This window comes from Erigeron canadensis, chromosome 1 (assembly GCF_010389155.1).
Source record: "Erigeron canadensis isolate Cc75 chromosome 1, C_canadensis_v1, whole genome shotgun sequence".
Lineage (NCBI taxonomy): Eukaryota > Viridiplantae > Streptophyta > Magnoliopsida > Asterales > Asteraceae > Erigeron > Erigeron canadensis.
Window position 1 is genome coordinate 24,304,603 of NC_057761.1, and position 16,536 is coordinate 24,321,138.

At 33.3% G+C, this 16,536-nt stretch overlaps 2 protein-coding genes across 2 annotated transcripts; both read left to right on the top strand.

Moving 5' to 3' along the window:
* Positions 1–5,167: 5,167 nt before the first annotated feature.
* LOC122589688 (WD repeat-containing protein 44-like) lies at positions 5,168–9,380 on the top strand. Its single transcript, XM_043762016.1, has 7 exons — positions 5,168–5,313; positions 5,822–6,974; positions 7,062–7,310; positions 7,394–7,445; positions 7,528–7,607; positions 7,826–7,919; positions 8,005–9,380. Exons 2-7 carry the CDS (start codon positions 5,949–5,951, stop codon positions 8,472–8,474), a joined length of 1,971 nt encoding a protein of 656 aa, XP_043617951.1. The 5' UTR covers positions 5,168–5,313; positions 5,822–5,948; the 3' UTR covers positions 8,475–9,380.
* Positions 9,381–13,440: 4,060 nt separating this feature from the next.
* LOC122579985 (thylakoid lumenal 17.4 kDa protein, chloroplastic) lies at positions 13,441–16,439 on the top strand. Its single transcript, XM_043752254.1, has 4 exons — positions 13,441–13,596; positions 14,277–14,410; positions 15,097–15,343; positions 16,094–16,439. The coding sequence occupies exons 1-4, from the start codon at positions 13,488–13,490 to the stop codon at positions 16,318–16,320; spliced, it is 717 nt and encodes a 238-aa protein (XP_043608189.1). The 5' UTR covers positions 13,441–13,487; the 3' UTR covers positions 16,321–16,439.
* Positions 16,440–16,536: the final 97 nt, after the last annotated feature.

Consider the following 16,536-nt stretch of genomic DNA (forward strand, 5'->3'; position numbering starts at 1 on the left):
AAATTCGTTCCATGAATTCAATTGGCTCAAGTAACTTGAACGATGTAAACTATGGAGAAGGCATTCGTGAGTCTGAGAGCTTGACTACGGGTATGCATTATTAGCACAAAACGGATATGAATGAGTTGTAGAATTATCTTGGTGAAAATAATGAATGTTATGAGGTTCAAAGCATTAAAGAATTTGTGATAGATACTGTTTAAATCTAGTTGAGGATGATACAGAGGTTTTGAAATTGATCACTCGGAAAGAAGCATTATAAGCGACTAACAACTCTTCACAACTTTTTGTTGCGACAATATCTCAACTCTTAAGTGCAATGCAGAACTTTAAAGATATATTCAACATAGATTTAAAGTTCAAAAACAAAGTGACTATAGATTCATTTTTACTAAACAATATTAAAATTTTTGAACATTTAAGGAATTATTAATCTATAGTTTTGATGGGAGTTATATATTTATCTTGGGGTTTAAAAGGAATCATTATCTTATTTTTTTATTGATTAGTGTCCAATTTTGTAACGGTCTTAAGTTGGGACCGGACAAATTATTAGTTTTATCGAGGTAATTAATTTATATAGTATTATTGTATGATTAAAATTCATAAGTCCCCCCAAAACCACTAAAAGTCGAAATTAAAATACATGAGGACATTGAACGTAAAGAAAAAGAAAGAATAAAATCCATATATAAATAATTAAGCTGATTAGCTATGTTTAAGCATGAATATTAGTCCTGTATATCATGACTCATTTTCAAAAGTAGCTAATTTAACTAGATTCATTTAATCATTTTGACAAAAAAATTATTTACAAAAAACACAACCACCTACAAGGCTACAACGTAATTACGTATAATAGTTAACATTTTGAAATATTTATAAGAGGTTTTGTATTTGGATTTTATGAAAGGTTATGAGTTGAATCTTGTTAGGCTAGTATAACTTTGACAACGTCAAGGGAAGGTTCAAAAACGGTTACTAAGGAGGTAGAGATTGGTCACTTTCTGACACATTTTCAAATTGTCACATCGTAATTATCCAATAAAAATCTTACAACTCATTTCACCCCATTTTTTCACAAACTTCACTGAAATGGTTTCATAAAACTATATATTTTTTTTTCAAAATCCGCATCATCTTTTTTTCTAATATATATATATATATATAATACATGAGATCACAAACCATATAAAAGAAATATATATATATATATATATATAGACAATCAAATAAGAACAGTTTTAAAATAAGAACGGTGAGAACAACTTAAAATCATCATTTTGATGCATTAAAAGTCCATAAAACCGACATAGTGGATAATTAATTATCATTATTTAAGTGTTTAATAACACATTGATTCATCAAAATCGAAAAAATCACGTTTTTTGTTGGATGCATCATTTTGATGAATATGCATCCAAGATGAATGCACAAAACAAACAACATGATTATTTCGATTTTGGCGGATGAATGAGTTGTTAAACATTTAAATAATGATAATTAGTTATGCAATATGTTAGTTTTATGGGCTTTTAATGCATCAGCATGATATTTTTAAGGTGTTCTCACCGTTTTATTTTAAGAGTGTTCTCACTGGAGTGTTACCCTATATATATGTATAAAGAAAAGGGAATATAAGGTTGTCCGACACCTAAGCTTAGGTGTGGAACTCCTCACATACTAATATTTTATTATTTATTGTTTAATGAATAAATGCATGGGCCCTCATAATTTTTATGGATTAAAAAAAATATATGAGTGTTCCACACCTAAGCTTAGATACTCGCCTTATATTCTCATCCCTATATATATAGATATAAATATACATATAAAATAAAAATATTAAAGAAAAAGAACAAAAACCTGTCACCTGTGCTTTTTTTCCCCTATGCTACAACTATACATACATACATATAAACATCTCGTTCTTGCACTACATACATCTTACAAAAAAAATTAAAAATAATAAGAAAAGAAGGAGAGCTACGACCATATTTTTAGCCCTTAGTGGGCCCCATATGCTTCTCTCTTCCTTCTCTTTTCAGTGAACTTCCCCGGTTCGCTTCCCAAATAAACTGGCGATAGTGTTACCGCTATACTCTGATCGTCACTGATGGTTTTCTGAACCCTTAAATACCCTGATATATTAGACCACGTGTATTTAAGTTAGAAACACGATAAACATCATCCATTTAATATTAAAACAAAATACATCTAGTGAATTACTAAAATAAAGAAGCATAATAAAAGTGAAATTATTATTATTATTATTATTATTTTTGAAAGTTCACCAACTTTATTAATATAAAAGAAACTAGCAAGATGTTAAAAGTTACAATACAAAATACTAGAGAAGATGAGAAACAAACATACAATCAAAGCCATAACAAGTTGTTGCAGGGAAAGAAAAAACTAAATACTAAAGCTACTCTAGGTATTCCATTCAAAAAAGTTTTCTCTTAGGAATAATGCTGGCAATTTTGACACGGAACCTATTAACACGATACGACACGACCTGTTCTTAACAGGTTTCGTATCTTAACAGGTCCGGACCTGTTAATACCTGTTAAGATTCGCGTCTTAACAGATCCGGACCTGTTAGGACCTGTTAAGACATGTTAAGATTATATATATATATAATACCAAGAATTGATATTATGATTTGATATATGATTTTTATAAGGTAAGATGTTTATGAACTTTTGTAATGTAAGGATTATTGTCGCTATATAATAGTTTTGGTATCCTTAAGGTTTTTTTTCCAATATTAGTCAAGAATTCTATAATATACATATTAACAGGTTCCTTAACTGGTCTTAACAGGTGTAGCTGTTAATTTTCGTGTCGTGTTCGTGTTTGAAAAAAATTACACGATTAGTTAACAGGTCGTGTTCGTGTTTGACCTTAACAGGTTCGTGTCTTAATAGGTTTCGTGTGACCTGTTATGCCAACCTTACTTGGGAATGGCGTTATTCCATTCTATTGCATTGTATTTGAAACTAATTACCGATCTTAAGTTAAAAAGGCATGTTAATTAAGGAATGAACAATCAATGATGAGTTGGTGTAGTGGTTTGGATTTCTCTTGATGACTTTATACGCCCGAGGTTCGAATTCTCATTCAGTCAACTTTGAGATGTAGGTGGTCCTTTTATAAGGGCTTTACTTGGGTATACTCAGGTTCAAGTCTGAGGGACAGGGTTGACCTCTATTAATCGTCGTGCTTTTAGGTGGATTCGTAGGGGCTTTCCTCCATTGAGTATTTGAAATATACATTTGTACTTCGATGAAGCTATTTAGCGCAAACTCAGTTAATACAACGTATGCTAGACCTTTCCTTTCATTGTCGAATTATGACACAAAATTTTAAACGAAATTCATTTTAAAAAAAAATTAAAAAAATTAAGGAGCAATAAAGACAAAAATAGAAAGAATTAGTTAAAAACAAAGAAACATGTTTGTAGAAATAAAGGTGCTAATAAATAATTTGGTCGGATTGGGGAATCACGAGATTAAGGTTAAGAGGGGACACATTGCTTTTAACTAGCTACTTTAAGTCTTTAACATACTTTTGTCAATTGCTTAAACCGACAACATCTATTGTACTTTTCATCTTTTAACTAATTTTTCAATAACCATAAGCATATGTCTTGTTTGATAATAATAATACTTACTGTAGAAAAAAAAAGAGCTAAAAGGAACGTATGAATTCGATTCGAAGGTGTACGTGGTGCATGTTTGCATGTTGCATATCGTATGGTTTTTTAGGTAGACCTAATTGGTAACAATTTTCATGTTTTAGGTTAATAGCTCGAGTTTTTAATCTTATAAAAAATGTGAAAAAGAAAAAGGTTAATGATTAAATACTGCATAATCGACGAGATTTATGCAGTTAACAACTATTTTATTAAACATGAGCCTAAAGCTGGAAAATATAATAGTAGAACCAAAAATTTGAATTACTATCAATTCATTCAAGACAACAATTTCAGTGGCTACCTATTTTTTTCTAACTAAAATTTTGTTTTTAACAATGTGACTAATCTCTATAAGAAAAATAGGTGATTTTTGGACGAAATTTGTGTAGTATGAAAATTAATGGTTTATGTGGTAGTGGTACTTCTAGTGGTACTTACTCACGAAACTAGAGTGTATTTGGGGTGGACGTGAAGTATACAAATTTTTTCCTCGTGGTTTAAATTTTCTCAAAAGAAATATTATATACTTTTTTTTTTTTATTTTCTCAAGGTCAAAGTCCTTACCAATGGGTCACCAACTCATTAACAAAAACTTAACTAGTCTATATGTTTTAAAAACCTGAAAGTATTTGATCCTTGATCCACCACTTAGAGTCACATGAATGGATATAATTGGAGACTTACATCGACTTTGTTGTAATGTGCCCACTAATTTTGATAAAGGCAATTCAAACGTGATTTAATGAGCCATGATTTCTAGGTTTATATTCGTTTGACACAATCGATTATTCAAGCATCTTCAATTAAAAGTATACATGAAGGTTTGAAGTATTTGTAAAGGTCCGTGCTTATCAACCATATTGAGCAAATCGTCCTATTCTTCAATTGGACACATTGTGACATTTTGCAGTCTCACACTCTCACACAAGCCTAGATTATTCGGCATATTTTGTTTACATTATTTGTTTTTACTTTAATTATGAAAAACTATTTGGTTGAAGACCCGGTTTGAATAATGTAAGCTAGATTGTCTGTTGTGAGCAAATGATTCACACCTATAAAAAAAAAAGTTATAATTTTTTTTTAATCTTTTATTAGATATGAGTATACGAGGACAACACAATTTTAGCTAAATTTCTTTTGCATAGATGAATACTAGCCTACATGTAAAATAACGATAACAATCTAAAACAAACCTAATCGATCAAATCAAATAAATACCGTCATCACATCCTATAGTTAAATTAGGATAAACGAATCTAACCTAAATTAAAAGGGAGTAAAAAAGAAACAATCTCCATGGGGTAAATATAACCCAAGTAAAAGGCTATAGCCTAAGGGATCTATGATGGTTTTTATTGTCTCCATTTAATGAAAACCGAAAAAAACACAAAAAGTAATGGAACAGAGACAATGTAATAAACAACAACAACAACAATAACAACAAACAAACAACAAATTTCACACAAGAAAATTCTCAAAACACTTTTTCATATTCTCATCTCTCCCTCATTCACCATTTATCAAGAATTTTCATTCATTCCCTTTCTACAACAATTCCTTCTTCTTCTTTCTTCATTCCAATTTTAAACCACCTCATTCCATGGAAGAAGGTAAAAAGTTACATAATTTACCAATTTGCATATATTATATTCTTATATTATTATTATATCTATATCCATATGGCCGTATATATAATATCCATGAAAACCCCAACATAAAAAAAGCAATCTTTCTTGAAATTTGCTTCATGGATAATGTTAAAGTTTTAATCTTTTTGTAACAATTTGCATTATGTAATCAATGTCGTCATCATTCTTCAAAAGGGGTTTCAGTTTTACGCTAGTTTAGTTTAGTTTATGTTCCATTTATCAATGCAAGAAAGATTCAATGGCCATTGGATCTGGATCCACGACAGATATATTACATATACATATATTATTATATTTATATATATATATGTGTGTGTGTATATTCTTGTTGTTATTATAATAATGATTTGTTAGAATTAGCTGTTGGAATATATATAATTGCCTTTATACTGATCTGGGTTGCTGTGATATCTCTTATTTGGGTCTTATTTTTCTATATTATAATAATTGATTTTGTATCATTTGTTAGGTATGTTCATTAGTGAGAGAATAAGGCACAATGCATATATGCCTTAGGGTTTAAAGGGTTGGGTTGGCTGAGTGGTTTTTCTTTGGGTTATACATTCATGGATTGAAATTTGAACACCTAAATAAAAATGTCAAGTTTGTGTGAGGAAGATGAGTGTCGGTTTTACGATGCTCAAGATAGCTTGAGTATCGGGTCGTTTTCTGAACACGATGAGGATTCGGTGCAGAATGATGTCCAATATGATATTTGGGCTATGGCTCCTAAAAGTGTTCACCATAGGAAAAATACTTTTTTGAAGTTGATGGGTTTAAGCACTGAAGATCAAACTCTTGATGAGATTGCGGTTGATGAGGTGATTGAAGATAGGGTTATGCAGACGAGTGGAGCTGTGTTGAGAGCTGCAACACAAAAAGAAGATTCTTCAGAGTGTTCCTCTAGTTCGTGTTCGGGTTCCAGAATTCAAAGTTGTAATAGTGAAGGAAATAGAGGAAAGTCATTGACCCGATCGGAGATTGGGTCAGCTGCATTGGTTCAGAAACTTGTAGATAGACGTATTAAGGTTGCTGATTCAATGGCAAAAAAGATGAACAAAGTAAAGGGTCAAGTTAAAGGTCAAATTTTAGGTAGTTTACGGTCAATGGCGTGTAATATTGTTGATAAACAAAGAAGCCCGAATAGTGTGAAATGTCTTGAAAACGGGTTGAACCATTGGGCGAAAGTTCAGAGGGTCAGAGTAAATCAAAGTAAGAAGAGCTTCAAAGAACTGTCTGCAGTTTTTATTGGTCAAGATATACAGGCTCACCAAGGTTCAATTCTCACAATGAAATTTAGTCTTGATGGGCGTTATTTAGCTAGTGCCGGGGAAGATGCGGTTGTGCGTGTTTGGCAAGTTGTGGAAGATGAAAGATCAAATGCAATTGACATCCCAGATGTTGACCCGTCTTGTTTATACTTCAGTGTGAACAACCTTTCTGAATTAGCACCATTAATGGCTGAAAAACAAAAAATTAGCATGCTGAAAAGTTTGAAAAAGACTAAAAACTCAGCTTGTGTTATCTTCCCTCCTAAAGTATTTCGGATATTGGAGAAACCCGTTCATGAGTTCCATGGACATAAAGGGGATGTACTTGATCTCTCATGGTCCAAAGATAATGTAAGTAGATTAGATACTTACTATATACGCTCTGTTTCAAATGTGATTGAAGCTAATTATAAGGTATTGTTTTATTTATTGTTGCAGTTTCTTCTATCAGCATCGGTTGATGAAACTGTTCGGTTATGGAGAGTTGGGAGTGAAGGATGCCTGAAAGTTTTCCCGCATAGCAACTACGTGACATGTGTTCAGTTCCAGCCCATGGATGAAAATTATTTTGTAAGCGGTTCAATTGATGGCAAAGTTAGGATCTGGTCTATTTCTGGCTGTCAGGTTGTTGACTGGATAGACGTAAGAGAAATAGTTACTGCTGTGGCTTATAATCCCGACGGAAAGGTTCGCCTTTCTTCTGTCTTGAATGTTAAATCATATTGGACACAAACAGATTACTAAAGAAACCTTGGTTTACTCCTTTTCAGGGTGGTATTATTGGATCCATGACCGGCTGTTGCAGTTTTTTTAGTCTCTCAGGTAATACTCGTTCTTGTAATCACTATATTCACTTTTTAGTTGGTTTAAGCGACTCATTCAAGTCTCTTGTTTAACGTTTCAGGACATCGCTTCCAACTAGAAGTTTCAGTTCCACTAAATAGTAAAAAGAAGTCACCCTGCAAGAGAATAATTGGCTTTCAGGTAGGTTTTTGGTTTCATCTTAGAAATGTCAATTGGGCGGGTTGGATAACATGTTAGAACTGGTTCGCTTTTGACTATACTCTTTTTTGCTTGATAATTTTTGTATATAATAAGTACATGGAATATTATTGCATTGACTAAATAGTTTTAAGATGTTTGACCCAAAGTGATTAGCTACTCTTTTCCTAATTTGGTTATTTGGTTTCTGTATCTTGCAGTTTTGCCCGCAAGATTCAAGTAAGGTTATGGTAACTTGTGCTGATTCCCATGTTAGAATTCTCCACGGCACCCATGTGATTGGCAAATTCAAGGGTAATTATCCTATTTTACATTGCATCCGATTCATGATTGTATTCAACCAAAATGGTTCTAATGTCTTGTATTTCATGAACTCCAGGTCAAAGAAATGCTGGAAATCCGTTTTGTGCATCGTTCACGTCAGACGGAAAACATATAGTTTCGGCAAGTGAGGATTCTAATGTATATGTTTGGAATTATTACAACAAGAAAGGACCTTCCTTTCTGCAAAAGAAGACCGTCAGATCCTATGAATGCTTCTCTGCCCGTGCCTCAGTCGCATTACCTTGGTCTGGTCTAAAAGTTCATACAAACAAGCTGCCACCTTGTTACTTCTCTCTGGGTCGGGATTACTTTCTAGAGTCGGTTCCAAAAGGTTCTGCAACTTGGCCAGAAGAAAAGCTTCCTTCTGACATGACATCCCCATTATGTAAATCTAAATACAACTTTTTTAGATCTTCTTGCCAGAGTTCGTATAATTGTCACACATGGGGTATGGTGATCGTGACCGCAGGGTGGGATGGACGGATCAGATCATTTATAAATTATGGGCTACCAGCATATGTTTGATATCAAGAAAGTCTTTAAGGAATGAACATAACAAGACCATCACGGCGCGTTTGGTTAACAGAATGTTTTGGGAAGGAATAGAATCTTTCAAAGGAATTGGAATTTGACGGAATGTTTTTGATCTTTTGAATTTGAAGGAATAGAATCCCCAAGGAATGTAGATTCCATCAAATGATGGAATGTTTACATTCCTATGGAATGAGATTCCCTCTTCTTTGTGCAACCAAACGCACTAAGGAATGGAATTCAATTTCAATTCCATCAAATTCCATCAGATTCTGTGAACCAAACGCTACTTCAGTTTACTCATGTGGTACAGTGAAAACAGCCAAGCTTGCCATATTTGATTGAGGGATTCTATGAATTGCTTATTCGAGAAAGTTATGTTTGCTGGCCCCCGGGTGGATATGGAGTTATCAGGGACGATGGGGTCTGTGAAAGATACTGTGTATCCGAAAAGTGGACCCGGCTGGTGGTTGTGACTTTTTAGGGGGGCCTATGGTAGTAGTACGTTGGTGCTTTGGCAGTAATTAATGATCGAGTACGAAGTGGGGTCGAAGCTAAACGATGAAATGGGTAGCGAAGGTGTTTTATGCGCCCGTGGCTTTACTTTTGGTCTAAGCTTTCTTCTGATAAAATAGGGGTAAAAAGCAAAAGATCTTGATGACTTTAAATGGGCATCGAGGGATAATGCTATCTGTTACTTAACTAACAAAATCCACGATTTGGTGTTGTATTTTGATACCGCAATGTATAGCAACTAGCAAGAGTATTAAGAGTAGGTGCAGTGTACATAACTACTGCCATTTATATGGTTTTCAACTGTATTTATAATTTTGTCTAGAATGGTTCTCTTTGCATATAATGGTACCAAACTAGATAAAGAGGATTCCACTGTTTCATTCATTTTTTGTCTAATTAAACTACATATACTGGAAACAAACATCAACCTTCACACACAGAAAACCACAGATAAATGATCAACTAAGAAACAATGATGATAAACAAAGTCAACATAATACACACAAAGTCACAAACGTTTATAACATGGCTTAGCTACTCTCGTGTTAAATTATTGTGTCGGCAGTTCATATATCTCAACCAACCCTTTAAAGTTATCACGTCCATCAATTGAAATATTAAACCTGCACACGTTCATGACATGAGCTAGACGTGTTGATCCGTTTACTAGAAAAAATTAAGTTTTTAAGAGATGGAATTCATGATAAATGTACTTTTAAACGAATTGGGAAGGTGAATCATAACCCGAACTATTGATCAAAATCACTGGCTGTGTCGACTTTTTATCCTTAATGCTAACCGACACATTATGAAGATGTGTTTCCTGCTGAAATTCCCACCTTTAAAGTCTGAATATCCCTCACTCACAGGTCCAAGAAGATGAAGCGCTCGATGAAAGTCATCGTCAACAACAATACCTAATTTGAGTGTCGACTACCGAGGTATGAGTAACATCAGACTTAATGGACATTAGATTAAATCGTTTAGTCGGAAAAAGAAGAGCTGATCAAAATGTATATACTAGTTGGAGTAATCCATTAACCTAATTTTAATCTAAAGTCGTTGCAATAATAATAATAACAATAACAATCATATCAAAAATGTATTAAAACAGCGAATTCGTTAAATCAATCAAACTCAAATATACAAAAAAGAAAATTAAAAAATAAATACAAAATCACAATTACTAGTTAAAAACAATAGTAACATTACAATTCGATAATCATCATCATCACCTCAAATAACAATCATCATCACATCACATATATATATATATATATATAATGAGAAATAGAGATAGACAAAATAAGGCAACCTGATTGGATGAAAATTAAACAGGTAGATCTTCAACGGTTGAGGGAGTGATGTGAAAAGAACTATCAGAAAGAGGTTGATTTGAAGACATGAAAGGTCGATCTTTGGATTCATCGTCATCGTTTTCGTCGTCGGAATCGGAGGTCGTGACGTTGACGCAGGAGAATCGATCCAGAGACGCGAAAAAAGCGGATGCGACGTTGTTGCCGAACCAGTACGCGATTCCTTCCAGCTTTTCGTAAGAAACGATACTGTTGGTGTTGTTATTAGTTGTTGTTGTTGAATTCTCCATGATCAGATCTGAGTGAGAATCGATTGAATTGAATCAATTGAAATTTGATGAATTTTTTGATTTGATTTGATTGAATTAGGGTTTTGGGTTGGAAAAAAGGGGGAAATTGAAGAGGATTGGGGTGTATATTTGGGAATCACCTACCACGTGGTGGTTTAGTAGTTAAAAAAAAAAAAATTTGTTTGAATGGATTTCGAGAAGTAGTATGCACTATGCACACAAATTAAATTTGAGAGAATTGTCTTAGGCCGGCCGGCTTCTAAGATGTTTTCACTATCGATTCAACGGAAAATTGATTAACCTCAAATTACAAGTGTATTATATTAAATATTTCTTTTTAAATCCTATTTTCGTTGATATTTTACATTATATTTTTAGAGGATTTTAAACTGAATTATGAGTATTAATCATTACCCGATTCAACTTTTATAAAACAACCATCAAAGTGTTTTTAAAATTTTTTTTCTAAAACTTAATAATATTATAAAAAAGTTTTATAAAGATTTTTCACTATTGAGCGTAGATTTTTTTTTTTAACAAAAGCTTAAAAAATTTCAAGTTATTTCACTTCTTCTTGTACATATTTATATTTAATTGTAATTTAAAAAATTTTAATCTATTTTACAATTTTTATCATTGGAGTGAAAATTTGTTATGTAAAAAATATTAAAAAAAAGTTTATCATTGGAGATATCCTAAGTTCAGACACAATTTTAATTTTCTCACATAGTTTTTATTATTATATTGTTCTTTTATTTTGTTATTTATTATTATTATTGTTATTATTATTACTATTATTATAGAGGTTTGTTCATATGAAACAATGATTTTCTTTGAGATTCAAAGACCAAACCATGACCTTTGATTTTTCCCCTATCAATGGTTAACATTATCCCTCAATATAAATCTCTCCCCTGTAATACACAACCCCCCCTCCTTTTCTCTCTCTTCTTTCTCTTTCCTCTTCCTTTCTTTTCGACCAGCAGCAAGCGTTCCCTTCTCTCTCTTTATTCGGCGACTTAACCGCCACCGCCCCCACCACCACCACCTTTTTCTCTTTCTCCGTTCGGCAACAACTGTTTTTCCCCTCTCCTTTTTCTCCGGTGAGACAACCACCGCCACCAGCATCTTCTCTGATCAGCACCACCGTCATCATCTCCGACCACGACGCAGGCAGCAAGGGCTATGCCCCGTACTATATCAAACCGTCATCATCTCTTGGATCCCCACCCATCAAATCCAAACCATTCCCATATGCGTCCGGTGATAACCCTTTTAGAACGGATAAGAGCAACACCCGTACCGTATCCACCGGAAAACGAAATTGATTATCATCGGAGATGTCGCTGACAACTATACTGCCACTGCCGGAGATGATGATACCGTTGCACATGACGATGAAGATGAACATCAAATTATGAGGCAACAAGGTTAAATTTGACAATGAAGATCTGTTTTTATCCAAAGACTGAGATTTAGTCCTTAGATCTCACAAAATAATGAGGATTTGCTTGGTTACAACTCTATTTTTATATATAGAATTTATGGTAACGTGAGCGTCGATATAAAAATCAATCACATGTATATTTTTATACTAATTCACCTTTTTATTTAAAATATCTAAAAATACATAGTTTAACTTTTGGTCGTAATGTTTGTTTATTAGAACAATGAACTATTTAATTATTATTATTATTATTTTGATAAACATGGTTGTGTTTTTTTAATTGCATATCAAACATATGTATCTTTTTAATTTTAATGTAAAATTTTAGTTTTCTTTCATGATTATTAATTCATTGTTATCAACTATAGTAGCACATAAATATTTTTCCTGATTAAACTCCTTAGTAACAACATTCAACTATTGGCGGATCTTGACTGATTTAATAGAAGGGGCCAAAAATCACGAGACCCAGATATAACACTAAAAAAAATATTTAGAGCGAAATTCACGAGGACAAAAAATAACAATAAGAAAATAAATTTCAATCAAATCACGCATAAAACTATATTACTAAACGAAAAATCAAAAGGCGATCGGGCCTTTACGGGTCCCTTGATAGATTCCCCTGTGTACACCCATTAATGCTTTACTTGCTATTTAAATTGGGTGATGATTCACTCAGGTTAATTCCTTAACTTGAGTTAAGTTGGAGAAATCTTAACCCTTAAATAAAAATCAAAGGTCAAAATTCAAAAATAATTTTTAAATCTTGATTCTTGATTTTCATTTAGTTATATTTTTCTAACATGAGTTATATTAGGGTACGTAATCCCCACCAATTTAAATTCTTTGGTTAATGTTCGAATAAGATATTAATTTAAAAATTTTGTTATATCAAAATTGTTAGCTAAGTCTGAGGGGCAGGGTTTACCCCTATTAATCATCGTGCCTTCAAGCGGATTAGTAAGGGGTTTTCCCCCAATTGGGTATTTGAAATAGGCATTTTTTCTTTGAGTAAGCTCTCTAGCGCGGACCCAGTTAAAACAAAATATGCTAAACCTCTCGCTGTCGAATCGCGACAAAATTTTCATCCGAAATTCACCTTTCAAAAAAAAAAAAAATGGAATAGAATGATGAGTAGTTATCTATATCCGGCCATAAAACGCGGGAATAGAAAACTTGTTAGCACTTAAACAGTTAAACTCTAAAAAACTTAAAGATACTATGGGATAATTTTTATAAAGAAAGAGAATATGTTTTTTTTTTTTTTTTTTTTTTTTTTTTTTTTTTAATTTTCATTTTCAAGAATAAAATGAAGTGTGATGACACGTAAGGAAAAAGATATGAGTCGAAATCCAGAAGATCGTGGACGTATGTATGTATGGATAAAAATAGCCACTAAATAAAAATATCGTAACCAACATTTCAACGCTCAAAAATGGCGTCCCTTTTCCCCCATTCTCAGTCACTCTTCTTCCCCAACGTCAAACCCAGTCGGGTCTCCATTCCTTTTCACATTCATTCATCCATCCGCCTCAACTCTTCCAGTTAAGTCTATTTATATACATATATAATAATTTTCTCTGTTCTTTTTTAAGTTGGATTCATCTTTGTTACCTTACTTGCTATGTATTTATTTGGAATATATGTTGTATCTATCACACCCGTTTAACAATCTTGATTTGATATTTAATGAGGAATGTAGATAGCTAGCTCTTTGTTAGGAACTTAGTTGAGTATAATATATTTAACTATAAGTTATGTATGTCATGTCATATCTATGTCAACTAGATTTTACCCCTTTTTTTTTTGTCGGTAATCGGTTTACACAATGATTAAAAAGGAACAAGTTTCAAAAGTTCTTAGGTTTTCTTAGAAGTCAAATAGGTAGAATGGTTAAAGAGAGATATGGCAAGTACATTGTTATTTAAAATATATTTGGAATGAGTCATTGTAGCGGTCTAATTAGGCTTTGCCCGTGGCCTGTTCCAACTATTTCTCTGACCACCCCCAATATATTTGTAAACCAATTCCAGCCTTTTTGGGATATATGAGTGTAAAATTTTGAAGTGTGTAGAACAAAGCGGTTTCTTTGAAATTGCTTGAAATGCTAGGGTAGATAGGCAATCGGGTGATGTTTACAGTTTCTTGTCTATTTCACATTTTGATCGTCCTTGGGAGTGCTAATAAAGAAAGTTCTAATTTGGTGGTTCTATTCTGGTGGCAGCTGATACAAATAGTAATTCTGTTTCCACGTCTAACGAAAACTCAAGTCAGTTCAAGGAAATAAGGAACGTCGCTTGTGGAATTCTTGCTGTTTTGGCACTCACTACCACCACACCAGTAATCGCTGCCAATCAGGTTCAATGTTTACTCATGATTAATGTCTTTAGTTTATGATCACAGAGATTGTTCAGGGGTATTTGGATGTGCATTGTGAAAGTGATTATACGATATTGAGTAATCCAATTAAGATAATCAATTGTAGTAAAATCGTCGTTAGAATTTCAAAGTGCTGCTTAGTAAATTTTGTAGGGTAGTTAAATTAATTTTGTTAAAATGAGCGGAAATGAGAGGTGTTGTATGAAATGGAACTCTGGAAGTTAAAGTCTGAAAGTGAAAAAATGAGACAGATTGTAGAGATGTGTGGATATTTGAGGTGACCCATCAACCAAGTCGTTGTGGGTTCCAGTGTCATTGGGGACAGATTGTAGAGGTGTGTCGATATTTATCTTCTATAAAAGGTTAAGAGAATGAGCTAGCAGATAAGATTTGTTTACCTCGGGTAATCCGTTTTATTGTAGTTGTCACTGCAGATTCTATATCTAGAATAAGAAGTTATTTATTCGACCAAAGGGCCTTGGCCTAGCGGTATGTGAAGTGACAGATCTAACCACGAGGTTGTGGGTTCTACTCCGATGGTGAATATACGTGGATTCGTGTGAAATACTTGCATTTATAAAAAGAAGTTATTCATCTGAAACGCTTTACACACCTCTTTGAAATTTACTACGCTTTTCATGTCTGCTTTTATAATTGATTTGCAGAGGCTGCCTCCTTTGTCTACAGACCCTGAACGATGTCAACGTGCATTTGTTGGCAACACAATAGGTCAAGCTAATGGTGTATATGACAAGGCAATCGATCTTCGTTTTTGCGACTACACAAATGAGAAGACAAACCTGAAGGGAAAATCTCTTGCAGCAGCACTTATGTCTGGTGCAGTATTTGATGGTGCAGATATGTCTGAGGTTATAATGTCCAAGGCTTATGCTGTTGGAGCTAGCTTTAAGGGTAATACATTCTTGTTCTACATATGAATAAAATTAGAAATTACGAAAGTTTATTCATTTGTCAATCCTTACCTAAATACCCTGTTGAAATACATGTACTTCAATTTCCAAGTCTTGAGTACTGGAGGTGCCATTTTAAGATAAGAGGTGTAACTTGTAGAGGGGCCAATCTCGAACCAATTATTTATAAATCGGTCAATTTAGGTTATTGTGGTTGTTATCACTTACCTCAAAAGGGTCAAATTTAACATTTAGTTAAAGTGGAGCATACAAAATGTGTCAAATAGGTTGAGAGTCACCGAAAGTCTGTTTTGACAGCCTCCTGCATCGTTTATCCGAAGATTCTAGTATGATTCGAATTATGCTGAACCTATAAAGTGTTTGCTGATTAATCAACTAGGCCCAGCCTGTTTAAACCTGTACTAAATATGCACCGTGTCATCTTGAAACTAAGACGCTCATTTTGACACCTCTGGATATAGGTGATTCTTTTGCTGGAACTTTTAGTGAAATCGTGATCCCAGCTTTTATTTATTCGATTAAGTTTTGATCATTTCTGCTCATATCACGTACCCGTGATCCCAAATCACAGCTTCATTTCTTGTGACATTAGTTGGACCCATATAAACAGACATGTCTATTAAATAATTAAAAAAAGGAAATAGTCCAATAAACGTAGAATTGTTTCTGACAAAGATTTCCATTTCCATGTTTCCCCTTAACATACAACAGAAAACGTCTCATAATGCAGGTACAGATTTTACAAACGCAGTTCTTGATAGAGTCAACTTTGGGAAGGCCGACCTTACAGGAGCTTCGTTTAAAAACACTGTACTATCCGGTTCCACATTTGAAGAAGCTAAACTGCAAGATGTAGTGTTTGAGGACACGATTATTGGGTACATCGACCTTCAAAAGCTATGTGTAAATCAATCTATTAATCAAGATTCAAGAGCCGAATTGGGATGTCGAAATTAGAAGATTTCATATAATGGTCTTTATCCCTGGTGTAAAATCTTGTATCTTCAAATTGAGGGAGTAAAATTTTGTTGTATATTTTGGTTGGAGATATACATATAGAACTCTTTTGTATCAAATCTGTTCAAAACAAAGATCATTGTAAGTTTGTAACTCATAAAGTCATTATATTTTGTTTTAGTTTACCTAGTTTTCTTGATGTTTGTATATAACATC